At 39.9% G+C, this 17,969-nt stretch overlaps 1 protein-coding gene across 1 annotated transcript in view; it reads left to right on the forward strand.

The window, feature by feature from the left end:
• RTTN (rotatin) overlaps positions 1-17,969 on the forward strand; it is a 209,463-nt gene that overhangs the window by 171,008 nt on the left and 20,486 nt on the right. Inside the window, exons 36-40 of the mRNA XM_044293243.1 lie at positions 2,626-2,719; positions 4,007-4,205; positions 8,821-8,911; positions 13,222-13,372; positions 17,489-17,626. Coding sequence (XP_044149178.1) covers positions 2,626-2,719; positions 4,007-4,205; positions 8,821-8,911; positions 13,222-13,372; positions 17,489-17,626 — 673 coding nt within the window. The remainder of the gene's footprint in view (positions 1-2,625; positions 2,720-4,006; positions 4,206-8,820; positions 8,912-13,221; positions 13,373-17,488; positions 17,627-17,969) is intronic.

Consider the following 17,969-nt stretch of genomic DNA (forward strand, 5'->3'; position numbering starts at 1 on the left):
TGGTTTAATGGCCAACCCCTTTAATAGAGATAAAAAAAAAACTTGAAGCTTCTAATTTCTTTACCTTTTGTAAATTATGATTCCTATTACTTCAGCTTCCAGAGCTTAATAAAAATGAAAGTCAAGTCCAGCCTGCAATTAAGTCACAGCATGATTTTAATTGTTTTCTATTGATCAGCGGTAGTTTTTCCACAGATCATATTACTAATGATCTGATCTACACGTAGGGTGAATGGGATTTTTAATTTCTCCCTGTGAGTGACATATGTTCATTTCATTTGTATGTAACGTATTTGCAGCATCTCTCAATTTTGGGCTCTGCACTTTTTTTTTGTCTTAAAGCAATATGTACATCTTCAGAAAGGACAACTTCTCCATTCTGTAGATAGCGGTGAATTTTTCCTTTTCCATTAAAGGGGTTGTGCCTTAAAGGGAACCTGTCACCTCAAAAACGCATAGAAAACGGCCAGCATTACCTCATAGTAAACCCCAGTCTGTTAATAATCATATGTTTGATCCTTTAGTCTGATGCTCCATAGGTTAAAAAAAAGATGTTTTAAGCGCTATCTTGCCATTCAGCTTGAAGTCAAGGGGGCAGCGGCTTTCTTGCTTCTAGTCAAGGTAAGCACGCCCCCTAACCGTCCCCTGTCTTGTTAGATTGACAGCCTGCAGTGCGGCCGGGATTGCATAAGTCTCGCGCATTTGTAGTGCGCTGCTGAAACCCGGCTAACAGCGGCAGCTGGAGACAGGAACGCACCTTACCAAGGAGCGCACTGCGCATGTGCGAGACTTATGCAATCCCGGCCGCACTGCAGGCTGTCAATCTAACAAGAGAGGGGACGGTTAGGGGGCGTGCTTACCTTGACTTGAAACAAGAAAGCCGCTGCCCCCTTGACTTCAAGCTGAACGGCAAGATAGCACTGATGGCGCTTAAAACATCGTTTATTGAACCGATGGAGGATAAAACATATGATTATTAACAGACTGGGGGCTACTATGAGGTAATGCTGGCCGTTTTCTATGCGTTTTTGAGGTGACAGGTTCCCTTTAAACTCTTCCTCTAGCTCCCATTCCTCCTTGGATTATTATTATTTTTTTTCTTCTAATTTTCCTCATGTGCAGTTTTCTCTTATCCCCCAGGTTTGAATTCTGCTTCCTGGTTTGTAATGTGTCTGCTGTCCCATCATGCCTTAGGGCCAGGGTGGATACAAATCAATGATTTAAAAAAAAAAAATCTAACAAATGCTTTTTGAGGAAAATATATTACCATCCAAAGGTTATTCCATCATGAAACAAAGATTAGTTTTTTAATTATGTAGAATAAGGCTGTATATGTAAAAATTTTTGGGTAAATAAATTCCATTAATCCATTCACAATGTCATGCTCTTCCAGAGGTTTTTGTAAGATTATTGGGCAGTTTCTCTGCCTACAAGATATTATCACAGATGCTTGGTTTACTTTTGCAGTTCTCAAAACTGAATTTGACTCAGCAGAGATCACATGCCTCTTCTTCACAGCAAAAATGTTATAACATGAACAGAGTTGAGAAAAAAAACTTAATCCTAACTTCTACAAACCTATGAATACAGAATCAACCTAATCAAACTAATATGAAAAGTTGTTATTCTAAAAATCTTCATCTACTTGCATATTATAAGTTATACCAGCAAGAATTAGTCTTTATGTAGAAAACTATGATTTAAATCAAGCCTTACTGACTAGTGATTCAAATTGTGATTTAAATCAGTTTGATTTAAATCAAATCCACCCTGCTTAGGGCAGTGATTTGTGTCCTGACATCAGCAGCCGCACCCAATGTTCTTACCTATGAGGTTTCCTACCTCCCTACGTTATAAGGCTCCAATGCAGGACGTAACCAACAGCAACTTAAAATGGACACTGATTTGCCACAGGGTGCAATGGTAGGCTAATAACTTTTGAAAAAATGGATTTTTGATAACATGGTGATATTTAGGGACAGTGATATCGGTTGGGCGGGATACATTTATATTAGTGACAAGTAACGCAAAATTGCCAGTGGTGCACTTCATTGTAGGACAGATGGATTTTTCACACCAGCAATATTTGTCAGTCTCTTTCCTTTTGACCAGACTGATTAATTTCTATTTTAATTACAGTTTGAGACTGAAGGTGAACACATTAAGGGAAAGCAGAACTTCATGGGAGTAAAATGACATTGCCTTTATAAAAAGTCATGATATGGCTTCCTGCATTTAAGATTGTGGTTGCACCCTGGGGCTCTAGTTTAAAGGAAGGGGACCCCCATAGATCACAACAACGGGGGCCTGTACACCGTGGAGCCCCCCAAAATGAAGGGAGCGGCCAGCGGGCATGCACTCAGCCACTCCATTCATTTAATTGGGTATTCCAGTGATAGCAGAGCACAGCGCTTGTCTGTTTCTATAGAAATGAATGGAGCAGCCGTGTGCATGCCCAGCTGGTCGCTCCCTTCGTTTTGATGGGATACACAGTCCCTGTTCTTGTGATCGGTGGGGGTCCCAGCAGTAAAACCCCCACCAATCTAATAATTATCTCCTAATATAACTAGGATACCCCTTTACATTTGGTTCATTTTGCATTCACAGCCTGTTTTATGTTTGCAGATTCTGACTTCATCTACAAGCAGTGCAGACCACATGGTTCCCATCTGTGCGTCTTCTATCTTGGAAAATGCAACTAATCAAGGGCTAGATCAAGGTATGCATGTAGTAACTATTCATAGTGTTGACCTGTTACTTCATTCTTTCTTATACTTTATGGCTTTAGGAACCATTACTGTCCGCTGCAATGTTGACGGTACAGGGTAGTTAACAGAAAAGCTGATCGGGGTGAGGGACCAAGGCCGATTGGTTAATGATGGCCCATCCTGAGAATAAATATGAAAAGAGTATTCAGGTAGTAACAAGCTATCCTAAGCTAGCCCTTAGTGGGAGTCCTAACGCTGGGATCCCACACTGGTCACGAGACTGTAAACCCCATACCTTATGTTGCCCCCTGAAATGAGCAGAATAACAATCAAGCTTGTCCCATTCATCTCTATGGAAGTTCTGGAAATAGCTGAGTGCTGTATTCAGCTATCTCCGAAATTCCCATAGAGATGTATTGAGTGGAAGAGGGATAATGTGCTCCAGTCAAAAACCCCCTTTAATTAATACTGATGCATGTTTTTTGGAACCAAAGCCAGACGTGCATTCAAAAAGAAAGGGAAATAGAAAGCACATCCTGCGGGATCCACTTCTGGCTTTTGCTTAAAAAACTGCATAAAAAAATAAATAAAAAAGCTGTGTAGCAAAAGACCCTTACATTTCAGCTTCAGACAGTGCCTTAGTAAGTGGCACATCTTGCTGCATGTAAACCATCTGCACATACTTTATCCAGCACTGTTAGCACATAGCACAAATATAATGCAAATCTGAAAACGTACTTTATCAAACTGATGTAGTAACTAGTGATGAGCGACAGGGGTCATATTAAAATTCGCGAATATTCTATTCTGTATTCTTTTTTTTTTTACTCGAAAATCAGCGAGGTAATGATCACGTAATATGCGAATATTACACAATCAATACAGGCGTGGGTCAAAAAGGAATATATAGCACTATAGAATATTTTAGAATATTCGTAATTTTTTTCCATCTGAAGTTATGATTCCTCTTGACAAGCAACTTAAGCAGGGAGGGATCATAACTTCAGATGGAAAAAAATGACGAATATTCTAAAAACAAATATATAGCACTATATTCAAAATATTAGCGAATTCTCGAAGTTGCGATATTCACGATAAATATTCGTAATTCTAATATTCGCGCTCAACACTAGTAGTAACTTACTGTAACGTTTCCATTTGGCGTACGATATGTGCAGTTAATATTTTCATGTTTTACAAGCCTCAGATAGATGGTGGAGAGCAGCATTTAGTTATACATAGGACCCACTTGCATTCTTTTAATCTGATATGGATTATCCTTTGTCTTTTCTCTGCAGGTCAGAACAGTAAGGCCAGAACAGCGTCTCTGAGCTCAGAGGAGATTTGCACTTCTGTGTGCACGCCTGACCAGCGATCCCTAGTCACACCGTCTCTCTTGTCAGCTGTATGTGGGTTACTGGAGAATCTGCTTGTAATGAATCCCGAAGATGTAGTCAGTGCCGTAACTGACAAACATCTGCTGACAGATCTGATTAGGTACAAGGACGGATTTATTGTTTCATAGTCAACTAGCGTAAAAAATATCATGAATGTGTTTTTATTTTATTCAAAATTGCCTCAGTGTGAAAAGTAAAATACTTGGATGGCTATTATTTTTGACATATGAATGTGTGTGTGTGTGTGTGTGTGTGTGTATATATATATATATATATATATATATATATATAATCACAGCACTCCAGGGATGTGAAAAAAGTAGTAGATTTATTCCTCTGTATCCATAAAAACAAAACGTTTCATCTCTTACCTGGGGCTTCAAGCGCACAATGCACAAAAGCTCCAGGTAGGATCTGAAAGGTTGCGGTTTTATGCTTGGGACTATTATGTTCTGGATTGCATGCGCCATACTTTCAGTACTGTCTCTTTCTTTTGGATGTGTGTGTATATCTATCTATCTTTATATATATATTTATATAACAGACTGAACTGGATGGACATATGTCTATTTACAGCCTATGTTACTATGAAATGTGGAAAATGAAGAAAAAACATCTGAAAAAACTAATGTGATTGACAAAGTATAAACTGCTTGGTGGTGCTTGGTTAATGATCATACAGGCGAGGTGGTGCACCCATTATTTTGGGTTCTGCAGCGAGGCCGAGTCACAATACTGCGATATAGGTTCCCACTCTGGCATGGTATTGGTCATACAGATACTGGATATCCTCCAGTGTTTTTTTTATTCCAAGCTCTTTCAACATGGACCTGTAATTCAGCCAAAGTGGTTGTTGGCTGCAGTGCATGAGAGATCGGTCACCCCATCCAGTCCCAGATATTCTCAATATGGGAAAGCTCTGGCAATCAAGCTGGCTAGGTGAGCTGCCGGATACCCTGAGGAGCATGTTGTGTAGGGCAGGCATTATCTTGTTGGGATGCCATGTCTCCTGAGTCCAAAAAGGCAGCACAACTGGTACCACGATATCCCGGACATACCAAACGCTGGGGTTCCCTTTACAAATACCAGACAGGAATGGTATGATAGCTAATGGTGCCCTACATCATGACACCTGGTGTTGGTCCTGTGTGTCTCCACTCTATGCATGATGGCAGAAGGCTGCCATATTAGTCACAGCAGGGGCTGTGTACATGGAATGGTGGAAGCAGAGGAGCTGTTGCTTAAACCTGGTTTCACACACACTTTTTTTTAATGATATATATTTTTTTTTTTCACGCAGCCAGAAAATTGTGTATAGTGATTTTCAGAAATTTTTGCATGGCATGTGTTGCAGTGCATTTTGTGCATTGACATAGCGGTAGGGATGCATTATTTTCAGGTGTTTGTCCTCTAGGAATTTAAAGGAATTGAAAAATGCCAGTAAACAGTTTTTTTTTTTTAAAGCGCTAAAAATGCCCCCACAAAATAGCTGAGAAACCCATGGCATTTTTATACTAGGGAAAAAAACACAAACAAAAAATGATGTGCGAAGTAAACCCAAAGAGATATTCTTGCCATAGCAATTTGCAGCATATCTCTAGGATCTGCCATAACTTACTTATTGGTCGAAGTTCAACTGTTGGGACGCCACAATCTCTACAACTCTATGCAAGCTAAGGAAGCACAGATTGAGGACTGCCTGGCTCCCTTTTCTTGTTTAAGCCCCTTACTAAATGCAAGATATTGTTTTTTACCACTTGGCAGGCATTAAAACATCCCTGCCAACAGCAACAAATGGAGCAAAAAATAACTAATAAACAGCTTGGTAGTCCCCTGGCGCCAGTCATCTTTGGTACAATGACATCTCTGGTATGATAACTAGGCCATAATGACAATGTCACCATTGTATTGTCCTGCCACATGGTCGACTAGTCTGATGAATGCCTTGGGACCTTACATCGCTATGGATAATATGTCACTTCAGCAGTCAGCTTTTACACAGCATAGCCATGTATTGTCGCTGTATCAGAGCATAGTGAAATTGTGGAGGATTTTGTTCAGGCTTTTTTTTTTCTTTCAGTTTCACTGATTGTATTTTATGTGATTGCTGAAACTGCACCTTATTGCTTTCAAGATAGGGGTTGGATAGAGCATTATGTGTGCTGCTATTGTGCACCAGAAAATAACGTGGTAACATTCTGGCTTCCTACATATGCAATTTACAGTACCTGATAAATGGCCAGTCAGCCCTTAGGTCCTTTGGACCACTTGTGGAGCTATAAGGAGCAAAAAAACTAACAAACTCTGAAGCTAATACATGGTTGTAATAAAATGACACTTCCTTCTCCCTTGGATTTGTGGGGCTTACGCAGCTTGAACTCGCAGATCAGTCATATATAATATAAAATCTGATTTTAAAGCATGCATGTCATTTTAAGTGACTTTTCAGAGTAATCCACCGTGTGTGTATATGAGGAATAACACTATATCTGGCCATTATATGACATGTATATGGCATTTTCACCAGCTTTGACCTCTGAAGGCTCCATCTCTGATTCTCAGTTTTCCCTGAGTTAAAGACTAGCTGCATTGATGTCTTCTACGTACCGAACATAGAGAAGAGGAGATCCCTGCAAACCTGTCTTTCAGTAGCACAACCTCAGAAGCAGCAGTAGCATGGAGGAAATTATACAGCAGTATTGAGCAGTGTAGTTGTGAATCCAGCACTGGGCTACAGATAGAAAACTTGAGAGGTTTTTCCAGCGAGAAAAAAAAAAAAAAAAGAGCCAGATCGTGAAAAAATAACAAATACATTTCTGACGCTGCTCAGTTCCCTGCTGAGCGTCTCCTGTCTCCGCTTAACACTTCGGAAATGCTAGGAAAAAGCCCACTCATCCAGTCAGTGAAAACCTTTTTACCCAGAAAAGCCTTTTATAGAGCCTTCAGCAGCATCTGTGTGTGTCCTTGCCTCTCACTCTGCAGATGCTTGTTCCCCTCCTCTTCAAAGACTTCTGTAGGAGCATGTAACCTGATCCATCAGTAAGTGGATAACCTGTCTCTTCTCTCTGTTTGCAGTAAATTTAAAGGGAATCTTTCACCTGGTTTGACCATATTAAGCAGTCACCATTGCCATGTTTAATAAAATACCTTATTTCCTGCAGTGGTCTTCTTTCTTCTCTTCATGGTTTTATTTAGTTAAAAAAGCAATTTTTTTATTATGCAAATGAACTTCAAAGGTGCCCAGAGGGGCGTGATTCATCACCCTTTGAGCCCAGTAACGCCCCCCTGCAGTGCCTAGCCCGCCTTAATTAAGAGCCCAAGCACGCCTCCTCGTTATGAACTATCGTCCCACAGCCTAGTTTAACGGCGCCGCCCCCTTCGAGACGTCAAGTAATTCATTCACCTGGAATCTTCATTCCATCCGCCGGATATATCGCGCAGGCGCAATACCACCTACTGCCTGCGCCTGTGCGATCCAATAGCTCCTGAGGGCAACAGCCTCAAAAGTGTCACTGGGCATACGCCGAGCCCAGTGTTGTCTTCTTATCGCTGCTGCCTCTGGGAGCTATTGGATCGCACAGGCAGTAGGCAGTACTCCGCCTGCGTGAGATTTCCGGCAGACGAAATGAACATTCCAGGTGCGTTGCTTGAATGAATTAGTTGACGTAGCGGAGGGGGTGCCGTTAAACTAGGCTGTGGGACGATAGTTCATAACGAGGAGGTGTGCTTGGGCTCTAAATTAAGGTGGGCTAGGCACTGCAGGGGGGCGTTACTGGGCTCAAAGGGTGATGAATAACGCCCCTCTGGGCACCTTTGAGGTTCATTTGCATAATACAAAAATTGCTTTTTTAACAAAATGAAACCATGAAGAAAAGAAAGAAGACCATTGCAGGAAATAAGGTATTTTATTAAACATGACAATGGTGACAGCTTAATATGGTCAAACCAGGTGACAGATTCCCTTTAAGAGTAAGTGATCAGTGCTGGAGCCAGTGGGAGGAGAAGTGGCTCATCAGTCAAAAAAGAGGCATTTTTCTCTACTAAGATATTTTACAAAGTCTCTAATATTCACTTTTGATTTATGCCAAGTTTATTGAACGACAGTGCCTAATTTAGTCAATTATATTTGTCCCAGCCTTTGGCAATTTAGTAAATCCAGCTTTGTTAGGGGAAATCTGTTCTGGCAACATAGATGGCTCATTACATGATTACACCTACATGAAAGTGGTTATCCTTAGGATAGGTCATCGATATTAGAGTTGTGGGAGTTTGACTCTCGGGAAGCCCACTGATTACCTGTTTGAGGGGGCTGCCAGCTAGATAAGGTAATGGAGAATATAAATCTATATCTTAATCCATTTGCCAATAATAAAAAAAAGCCTATAACACATTTTCCTATAAGCAAAAATCCCTGTTCTTTGTAGTTATATGTATCATTTTTTTTATTTTAATTTTTTTTATTTTTTTTCCCTTTTCAGGAAGTTTCACTTTTCCAAATCGATTTTATAGTTCAATGTGAAGCTTCTCTAGAAGCACAAATGTGCAAATGTCATTGTGGTTTTATTGCATGGGTAGGAGCTGGATGACGGAAATGATAGAGCCCAGGGCAGCAATTCTTTAAATATTTCAGTGTGTCCTTGCTGCATCTGCTGTGTAATGTAATCTGACCATGTAGAAAAAGATCCTGATTTCCCTTTGTGTCCTCTCATTTACAGTCTCATAAAGCCAGCTGTGCTAGAAAGATGTTTTTCTGATCTCAAGACTTCATTCACCCCTGAAGGTCGTGCGAGAAATGTAAAGTCACAGGTCAGTTTTCCTTCTGGCACATGGGCTAATCCTATTAGCACTAGACAAGGGAACTGTGGGGAACTGTTTGACTTTCCATCGGGCAAGGTAGATGACCATATCAATTTTGAATTAGTGGAATTACCTGTATCACAGCGTAGTAAAAAGTATATTTTTCACACATATTGGTCACACAGCGGGGCATTTACTTTTTACTGCATGGGATTTCTTTCAGCGATTTAAAGGGGGTTTCCAACTTCGGCAAAATAAAACATGTATGGCAGGGCTGCATACTCGCATGTGCCTCCTGTGTCATTTTTCTGCACAATTTGTGAACAAACTGGTATTTCTGACTCCCTCTTGGCACCGTTATCTGTATGTGCCACATCTTATAATCAGGGTGAGACCCTTCATTGTACTCTTCTTCAGTGTGGAGTCCTAGTCATTCCCCCTTATATGGGAGAGCGACCAGGAGCCCAGATTGAAGATTGATTGCTTACAACGGAGGAAATGCCACATGGTCTGTGATGATTTGTGAATGGGGCGTTGCACACGGGAGGATCGGTAACATCAGTGAGCAAATGAACAGAGCCCACAAAATGAAGGAGAGTGAACAGCACATGCGCAGCCACCCTCTATTCTCTGTTATGGGAGTGCCAAAAATAACTTGCTCTGCTATTTTTGTCAGCCCCATAGAAATGATTGGAGCAGTAGATCCACTTATACGGTGTGCTTCCAATTCATTCCTATGGGAGCATATCACTCGTCTATTTTCAGCTCCCCCATTGAAAAAATGGAGGACGGCTGCGCATGTGTAGTCCACACTTACACTTTGTGGGCTCCGTTCTAGAGATGGGACCTGCATCTATCAGACATTTGTGGAGTATTATAGCGATATGCCACCAATGCTTGAGATAACTACCAATGAAAGGCCTACTAGTAAGGGAACCTGTTACATTGAATATTTGGCCTGATCTGCCAGCAAAATGTTATAGAGAAGGAGGAGCTGGGTACATGTGTGAAAAGATTTAGCACAACTTGTATTTTATTCCTTTAAATCCCTGCTCTGTCTATGCAAAGAAGGCTGTCAGTCCCTAAGTAGGACCAGATGCTTGACTCCTTAGCATATAAAGCGCTGGGATTTAAATGAATGAATGAAATGCAAGTTATACTGAATCTTTTCTTATATACTATATATCCGTTTGTTCAGTTTCTCGTGCTGCTCTATAACATGTTGCCCATAGATTGCACAAAAATCACAGAAAAAATGTAAAAAACTGAAATAAAAACATCGATATGCACGATATGATAAATAAACATGCAGATGTCCAGGGCTGCATTTATAAAAACAAATCACAGAAAGCAAATAATAATACACTAATAATATAGATGCAAGCATTATATATGAAATAAGCCCTCATTCTGATATAATAAAATCTGAGACTCTTAGCCAATACATTTTGATCAAAACACATCTGTGCCCTACTACCAGTGCCAAGGTGGTCTTAGTCATTGGGCATCTATGTTCAGGAGCGCAGACTCTGCACATATAGTCTGCTGCTCCTAGTCCCCTCCATGGGCATCCAGCAACCAATGAGAGGAGCACACACACAGCTATATATACCACCCTAATCAAGGCGGTCTGTTTGATAGGAAGGGCAAAAGTGCACAAGGAGGCTACTCCCAGGATAAAATAGAAGGACATTCACACTTGAAGGTGCCACTCCATAGATTGCACAACATTTCCAAAGTGACAGGCCCTCTTTAATTTGTGTAATTGATTAAGGGGGCTTTCCAAGATTTTTCTAGTCTCAGCTTCTCCTGTCCTCATTGGTCCGCCATACATAATTAATTTGACCACTGCTGCTAATCACTGTCCTCAGCAGTCATGTGTGCATGAATGCCACCTGACCGCCGACGCGAACACGTAGTAGCAGTGTCCACGTGTACAATAGACTCATCGCTGCATGACCGGATCAACAACACTGGAGCAGCTGGATATTTACAACGTCAGTAAAGATTTTTTCTTTATTATAGACAGCCCCCTGCCCTGTACCAATTTTTTAAAATCATGGAAAACCCCATTAAATAAAATGTATACAGGGTGGGCCATTTATATGGAAACACCTTAATAAAATGGGAATGGTTGGTGATATTAACTTCCTGTTTGTGGCACATTAGTATATGTGACGGGGGAAACTTTTCAAGATGGGTGGTGACCATGGCGGCCATTTTGAATCCAACTTTTGTTTTTTCAATAGGAAGAGGGTCATGTGACACATCAAACTTATTGGGAATTTCACAAGAAAAACAATGGTGTGCTTGGTTTTAACGTAACTTTATTCTTTCATGAGCTATTTACAAGTTTCTGACCACTTATAAAATGTGTTCAATGTGCTGCCCATTTTGTTGGATTGTCAATGCAACCCTCTTCTCCCACTCTTCACACACTGATAGCAACACCGCAGGAGAAATGCTAGCACAGGCTTCCAGTATCCGTAGTTTCAGGAAGTTAATATCACCAACCATTCCCATTTTATTAAGGTGTATCCATATAAATGGCCCACCCTGTAGTTTAACTATATCTCAAGATATAACTTTATAATGAAACAAAGATAACTGGGCACTCTTAGGATATCTGGACCATTAGAAATGTATTAACATATAATAGCATGAATAACTGTACGTGCTGACAGTGATAATATTAAAATATAAAATAGATAATATCTCGTATGAATATTCGGCAAATATTTGTATGGGAAAGTCTCGTACTAAATAGTTGCGATAAACCAATGTCCTTTAACAACGTCCCTTTCGATATGTATCAGGGATATCCGAAAATAAGCAAATCAATTAACAAACTCGAGCGGCGTCCCGCTAATAGCATCCACCAGCGGCGTCCCACTGGAATATTAGTGCAGTTTTTAAATAGCTGGATAATAATCGCTGGATAAAATCGAACGGTCTTGCCATCTCCCTTGATAAGTCGACAAAGATGCCTAGCCTAGACAGGACCCCAAATCTTGGACCCCTGGGCAAGCTGGAGATTTGACTGGAGAGTTGCAAAGAAAGAATCATCTGTCACACGAAGGGCATATTTGGAAAAGAACTTGCAAGGCCTGATTCCATGGTGAAGGCCTTACTACATTGTGCCAAACAATTGCCTGTGTGCGAGTTTATTACAAAATATTGGTCTGCAAACTCAGAGGACGATAACTTAATCTTTGTCGACTTATCAAGGGAGACGGTAAGACCGTTCGATTTTATCCAGCTATTATTATCCAGCTATTTAAAAACTGCACTAATATTCCAGTGGGACGCCGCTGGTGGATGCTATTAGCGGGACGCCGCTTGGGTTTGTTCATTGATGTGCATTGGGACTTTGCTTATTTTCGGATATCCCTGATACATATCGAAAGGGACGTTGTTAAAGGACATTGGTTTATCGCAACCATTTAGTACGAGACTTTCCCATACAAATATTTGCCGAATATTCATACGAGATATTATCGAATATTCCATTTTATCCCTCAAATTTTTATTTTTAGTATACCATTTTCCATTTGTCATATTGTATTACTGCATGTTGTGTTTTATGGTTTAGCAGATAGGTATTTTATATGTTAATATTATCACTGTCAGCACATACAGTTATTCATGCTATTATATGTTAATACATTTCTAATGGTCCAGATATCCTGAGAGTGCCCAGTTATCCTTGTTTCATTATATTGTTCTTTTTAGAGTGGACTGGGTGAGTCCACTCGACTGAGTGCACCTCTTGGGTCAATAGCCAGTCCAGTGCGTCACATGTAACTTGACAATGTTTTTTGCCAAATTCTGATTCATGAATTGTACAAAATGTGTGACTTTCCTGGAATATTTTGTTATATATTTATCTTAATAGAGCCATTAACGGCTATGGACACTTTTGGGACAGTTTTTATGATTGCATTTTACTCATTTTGGGCTAAAAATCACTTTTGCAATTGGTCTTTGTTAAACATTTTCAGCAGTTTTTGTGATACAGGGGTTAGATTACAGTCTATTTGCAGACTGTCACTTACTGTTTACTTTGGGTGTCATCAGATGATGGCTCATGTAGAGCTCTTATGTCCCAGCCTCATAAACACTCATAATAGCTAAATTGTTATCAAAATGAGTATTTGAGGTGGTACATGAGCTGTCATCCGACTGGACTGGAGTAATCAGGTGACAGTGTCCAAATAGACTGAATTTAAACTGCTGCAAGTTTTCAACATACAGTACAGCAACATACAATTTTCAACATATCTGTAGTTTAACCTTTTCTTTTCTGTGTTCCTAAATAGGTGCTTATTTTGCTGCAGTACCTTTCTGCCTTGTCCAATTTTCTGCAGTCTTGCTTGCTGGTCAATACTAGTTTGCTGCCAGAAGACGAAATATGCTCCTTATTGGCCACTTTGTTCTCATTGCTGTTTATACAACACAAGAAAGCTTTCGGTATGTCGTTTAGTGTACTTTTTAGTATTTCAGCCTTCTAAAAGGACACAAGCTTGTTGACATTAATATACGTAGCTGCCTATACAGGCTTGTAAATGGAGATCACCATATACAAGTTGTCCATGTCCTGTAGCTGTCAATATTGATGAGCATAAGTGAACAATAATCAGTAAGATCAGAATACATATCAATTGTTGGGGGAAAATTTTGACAATGCATATGTTGTTTCCTATATGTTTTTTTTATTAAATGGGTATAGTCAGACTTTAAAGGGGTTGTGTCACTTAAGCACGTGGTAGTTATCATGTAGAGAAAGTTAATACCAGGCACTTACTAATGTATTGTTATTCTCCATATTGCTTCCTTCGCTGGCTTTATTCTTCATACCTTTTTTATTTTATTTAATTTTTTTTTTTTTTTATAAATCAACTCTTGATTTTGGCGGCTTGCCCCTTTCAACAATACCAGACACAACCCATGGACAGGAGTGTTGCTGTTTTTAGAAGAAATCAGATATGTTTTTCTAATCCTGGACAACCACTTTGTGCACCCATGTTCCTCCACTAGCCCCTCCTTGATTGACAGGGCCAGGCTAGATGACTGTGCAGGAAGCTAGCCCTGTCAGTCAAGAAGTAGAGTAAGGGGCCGATAGAGGAAGCAGGAAGACGCAAGAAAAGCTTGGGTCTGTCCTCCGTGCACTTAACTGCTCATTTGCGTATGATTTAGAAGTACTTTTCTTCAGGCTGAAGCAGCGGACTGCTAAGTGAAAGGTATCATTACTTTCAGCTCAGCTAGCCCTAAAAGACACTGTGCCTGGTTTAGCAGTGAATTTCCTGGTCACAGACTTCCTTTAATGATATTGGTGGAGATGAAGAAAGTATAGTCATCATGAATAACTATAAAACTATGAAACATAAAATAAAAAAACATGAAGTGTGAAATGTTGGAGAACCAGGCATTTAGCTCACATCAAGTGCATCCTTTTAAACTAGCCTCTACCTTGACGATTCTCCCTATTACTATCCCTCTAATGCAATATCTTCCTAGCATCAAATGTAATAGTAATTTAAAGCCCTCAGTAATGCACCATTAAGTTTTCCTGCAATTGTACTTACTCTACAATTTTATTCAAATTGGCAAGTTTGTTTTCCTCCCTCTACTAAGTGCGGTGGAACAAAAATTAATGGGAAATCTGCAGTGTACAGCAAAAGGAATCATTCCATTAATGGATTTAAGAGACAAAATGTGCATGTTAAAGTTTTGCGGAGCATTACCCTCTGGATGTTGCAGTAGGTTTTGGCGAGCAGAGTATAGTAAGTGTGTGTGTGAAGAATCCACAATGTATTTATACTGCGATCAAGCCTAGATATAGTGCACATCTTAAAATATATGGACACCTTTAATATGGGAACAAATGTTTTTACATGTTAGTTGTTGAGTAAAAACTTTTTTACTAACTTTTATTCCTTCATTCATTTTCCGACCCCCTGATATCCAGTTTGCAATCTGCTCCTAGTTTCAGACTTTTCTCATGTTGGTGTATCCACCCCATTAATACGGTACATGCTAGATATGAGGTCTGTGTGTCCAGGATGCTGCTACCTTGACTAACTCTCACATATCAGAACAGCTTCATTCCTCTGCTGATTTCCCCCCTTCTTCTGTCACTTCTACTTACTCTTAGGCCCCTTGCAGACGAGCGTGTCCGGATGCGTCCCAGTGCATTGCGGCAAACTCGCGCGAGTAGGTACGCAATTGCAGTCAGTTTTGACTGCGATTGCGTTTCGTTGTTCAGTTTTTATTGCGCGGGTGCAATGCGTTTTGCACGGACGTGATAAAAAACTGAATGTGGTACCCAGACCCAAACTTCTTCACAGAAGTTCAAGTTTGGGTTTAAGGTTGTGTAGATTGTATTATTTTCCCTTATAACATGGTTATAAGGGAAAATTATAGCATTCTGAATACAGAATGCATAGAACAATAGGGCTGCAGGGGTTAAAAAATAAATAAATAATAATTTAACTCACCTTTATCCACTTGTTCGCGCAGCCGGTCTCTCTTCGGTCTTCTTTTGTGAGGAATAGGACGTTTGATTGCATCACTGCGCTCATCACATGGTCCATCACATGATCCATCCAAGCAGCCTTTTGTGTGCTTTCCCCCTATCTACAGCCACTGTGTGCTGTCCTACTAGGATGCTTTACCCCCTCTCCACTCCTTAATATTCCGTATACAAACTCCTCCCTCTCCCTGCAGCAATGTTTAACACTGAAAAAGGAAAGGAGGTTGTCATACACAAGAGCAATGCTTTGATGGATTTTGTCAGATTCAGCAGATCCTCCAGCTAGGTAAACAAGTTATGGTGGGTTGGGTTCACATCACGTTTTTGCCATCTATTTAACCTACTGTATACTTTGGGGAAAAAATTGATACAAAAGCGTAGCACACCACGTTTTTGACCCTGCAGAGACTGGTAAAAAAAAAAAAAGGAATACCGCGGCACTTCCAGTAAAGTGACATGTGCTTTTTATTCACCAATTAGTGGCAACGTTTCGGTTCACTATTCCTCAAGCTGTGATAAACAATGGTTCCGATACAGATATATAAAGGGGTACAAATATCAATCAAATAAACAAATTAACTGTAAAAAAAAGTTCAGTGCAAAGGTGTCCCTAGTATATCATTACTCTGGAGAAGTTGTATGTGAGGCTTAGATCTTAGTCTCCAGGGGAGCCTCTGTAGGCATTTAGGGGGTCATTTACTAATCTGAAGTACATCTAAATTAGGGGTATTTCACGCGTAGATGTCGGCTCAACGGTCTGCGACTTCTCCCTGCTCAAGCCAGGTCTAAAATTGTGGCGTGGACGGGAAAGGGGATGGGCCGGTAGGCCTGTGCCATTCATCATTTTCTACGCCTGTTTGAAAGCTGTCTTACATTTAGACTGGCGCTGGATTTGCCAAAGTTATGAAGAGGCCTGCGCCAGCTTAGAGCTTTATTAAAACCGGCATCTAAAACGTGCCCCTTAGTTTAGACATGTACATTTCTGTGCCTGAGATATTAAAATACATTTTAGAGCTCCCTCATTGCAGACAAGAACCTGTTAGAAAAGTCACTGACAAACATGTTAGTGATGCACAAATAATGGGTTATGACTGTGATAATCTAACCTTTACCATTCTGGTTCATCAAGGACAGTTTACTAATTATCATCTACATTGAGCAAACCTGTAAACAGTTACTTACACAGCTAGTGTTCTTTATAAAGCTACTTTCACACTTGCGTTTTGGGACGGATTCGTCATGGATCTGCAAAAACGGATCCGTTACAATAATACAACCGCATGCATCCGTCATGAACAGATCAGTTTGTATTATCTGTAACAAAGCCAAGACTGATCCGTCATGAACTCCATTGAAAGTCAATGGGAGATAGATCCGTTTTCTATTGTTGCCAGATTGTGGCTCAGTTTCGTCAAGCGGTGTTCAGCCTCCAGAGCGGAATGGAGACTGAACGGAGGCAAACTGATGCATTCTGGGCGGATCCTTTTCCATTCAGAATGCATTAAGGCAAAACTGATCTGTTTTGGACCGCTTGTGAGATCCCATGACGGATCTCACAAACTGAAAGCCAAAACGCCAGTGTGAAAGTAGCCTTACCTAAGCTGCATTCAGACTTCCATTAGTTGCCAATGAAGTTAGTAAAGACCTTCAAAAGACTCCACTCTAACAGCAACCTACCTACCATCAATACTCATTGTAGGAATATGCCTTTATGTGACCAAATGTGCTATTAGGACAGATGCTTTCTTATTTTGCTCAGTGTTTCATTACATTTGGATGGCTTTTGGAATGGAAAGAAATGTTTTATTTCTTCGTTGTCTGTGCATGCACTTTATACATGACTATCAGTAGATATTGTGCATTATTGGTTTAATGGAAAACGTTTCATTCTGTAAGCTTTGTTTATTGTAGTTTTCACATTAAACAAGTGGTAAAAGCTTTTATTCCTTTATGTCCCATCTTTTATGCAGCTTTTTGTATTTATCCAGATTCCTAATGTGGTCATTGCAGATGTTATTATTCTTTTATATTATGTTTGTGTATTTTTATTTCAGATATCGAGCTAAAAGCTGCAATTTATAAGTCATGGACAGACATATTTTCATTTTTAACCATCTTGCTAAGAAAAAATGGACCAGGTGTTATCTCTCCCATAACTGCAGCCTTGTCGAAGTGTGGGATTGCATTTTTTGGTACGCTTTTTTTTCTTCTTTGTTAAATATATACTGTGTGTGTGTATATATGTGTATATATATATATATATATATATATATATACAGTATATAAAAAGGTGTGTGTGTGTGTGTGTATATATATATATATAATATATATAATATATATATATACAGGTTTCTGTGCTGTAAAAAACTGAGACAAAGATAAATCATTTCAGAACTTTTTCCACCTTTAATGTGACCTATAAACTGTACAACTCAATTGAAAAACAAACTGAAATCTTTTAGGTAGAGGGAAGAAAACAAAAAAGAATAATGTGGTTGCATAAGTGTGCACACCCCCTTTTAACTGGGGATGTAG

This window comes from Bufo gargarizans, chromosome 5 (genome assembly GCF_014858855.1).
Source record: "Bufo gargarizans isolate SCDJY-AF-19 chromosome 5, ASM1485885v1, whole genome shotgun sequence".
NCBI lineage: Eukaryota > Metazoa > Chordata > Amphibia > Anura > Bufonidae > Bufo > Bufo gargarizans.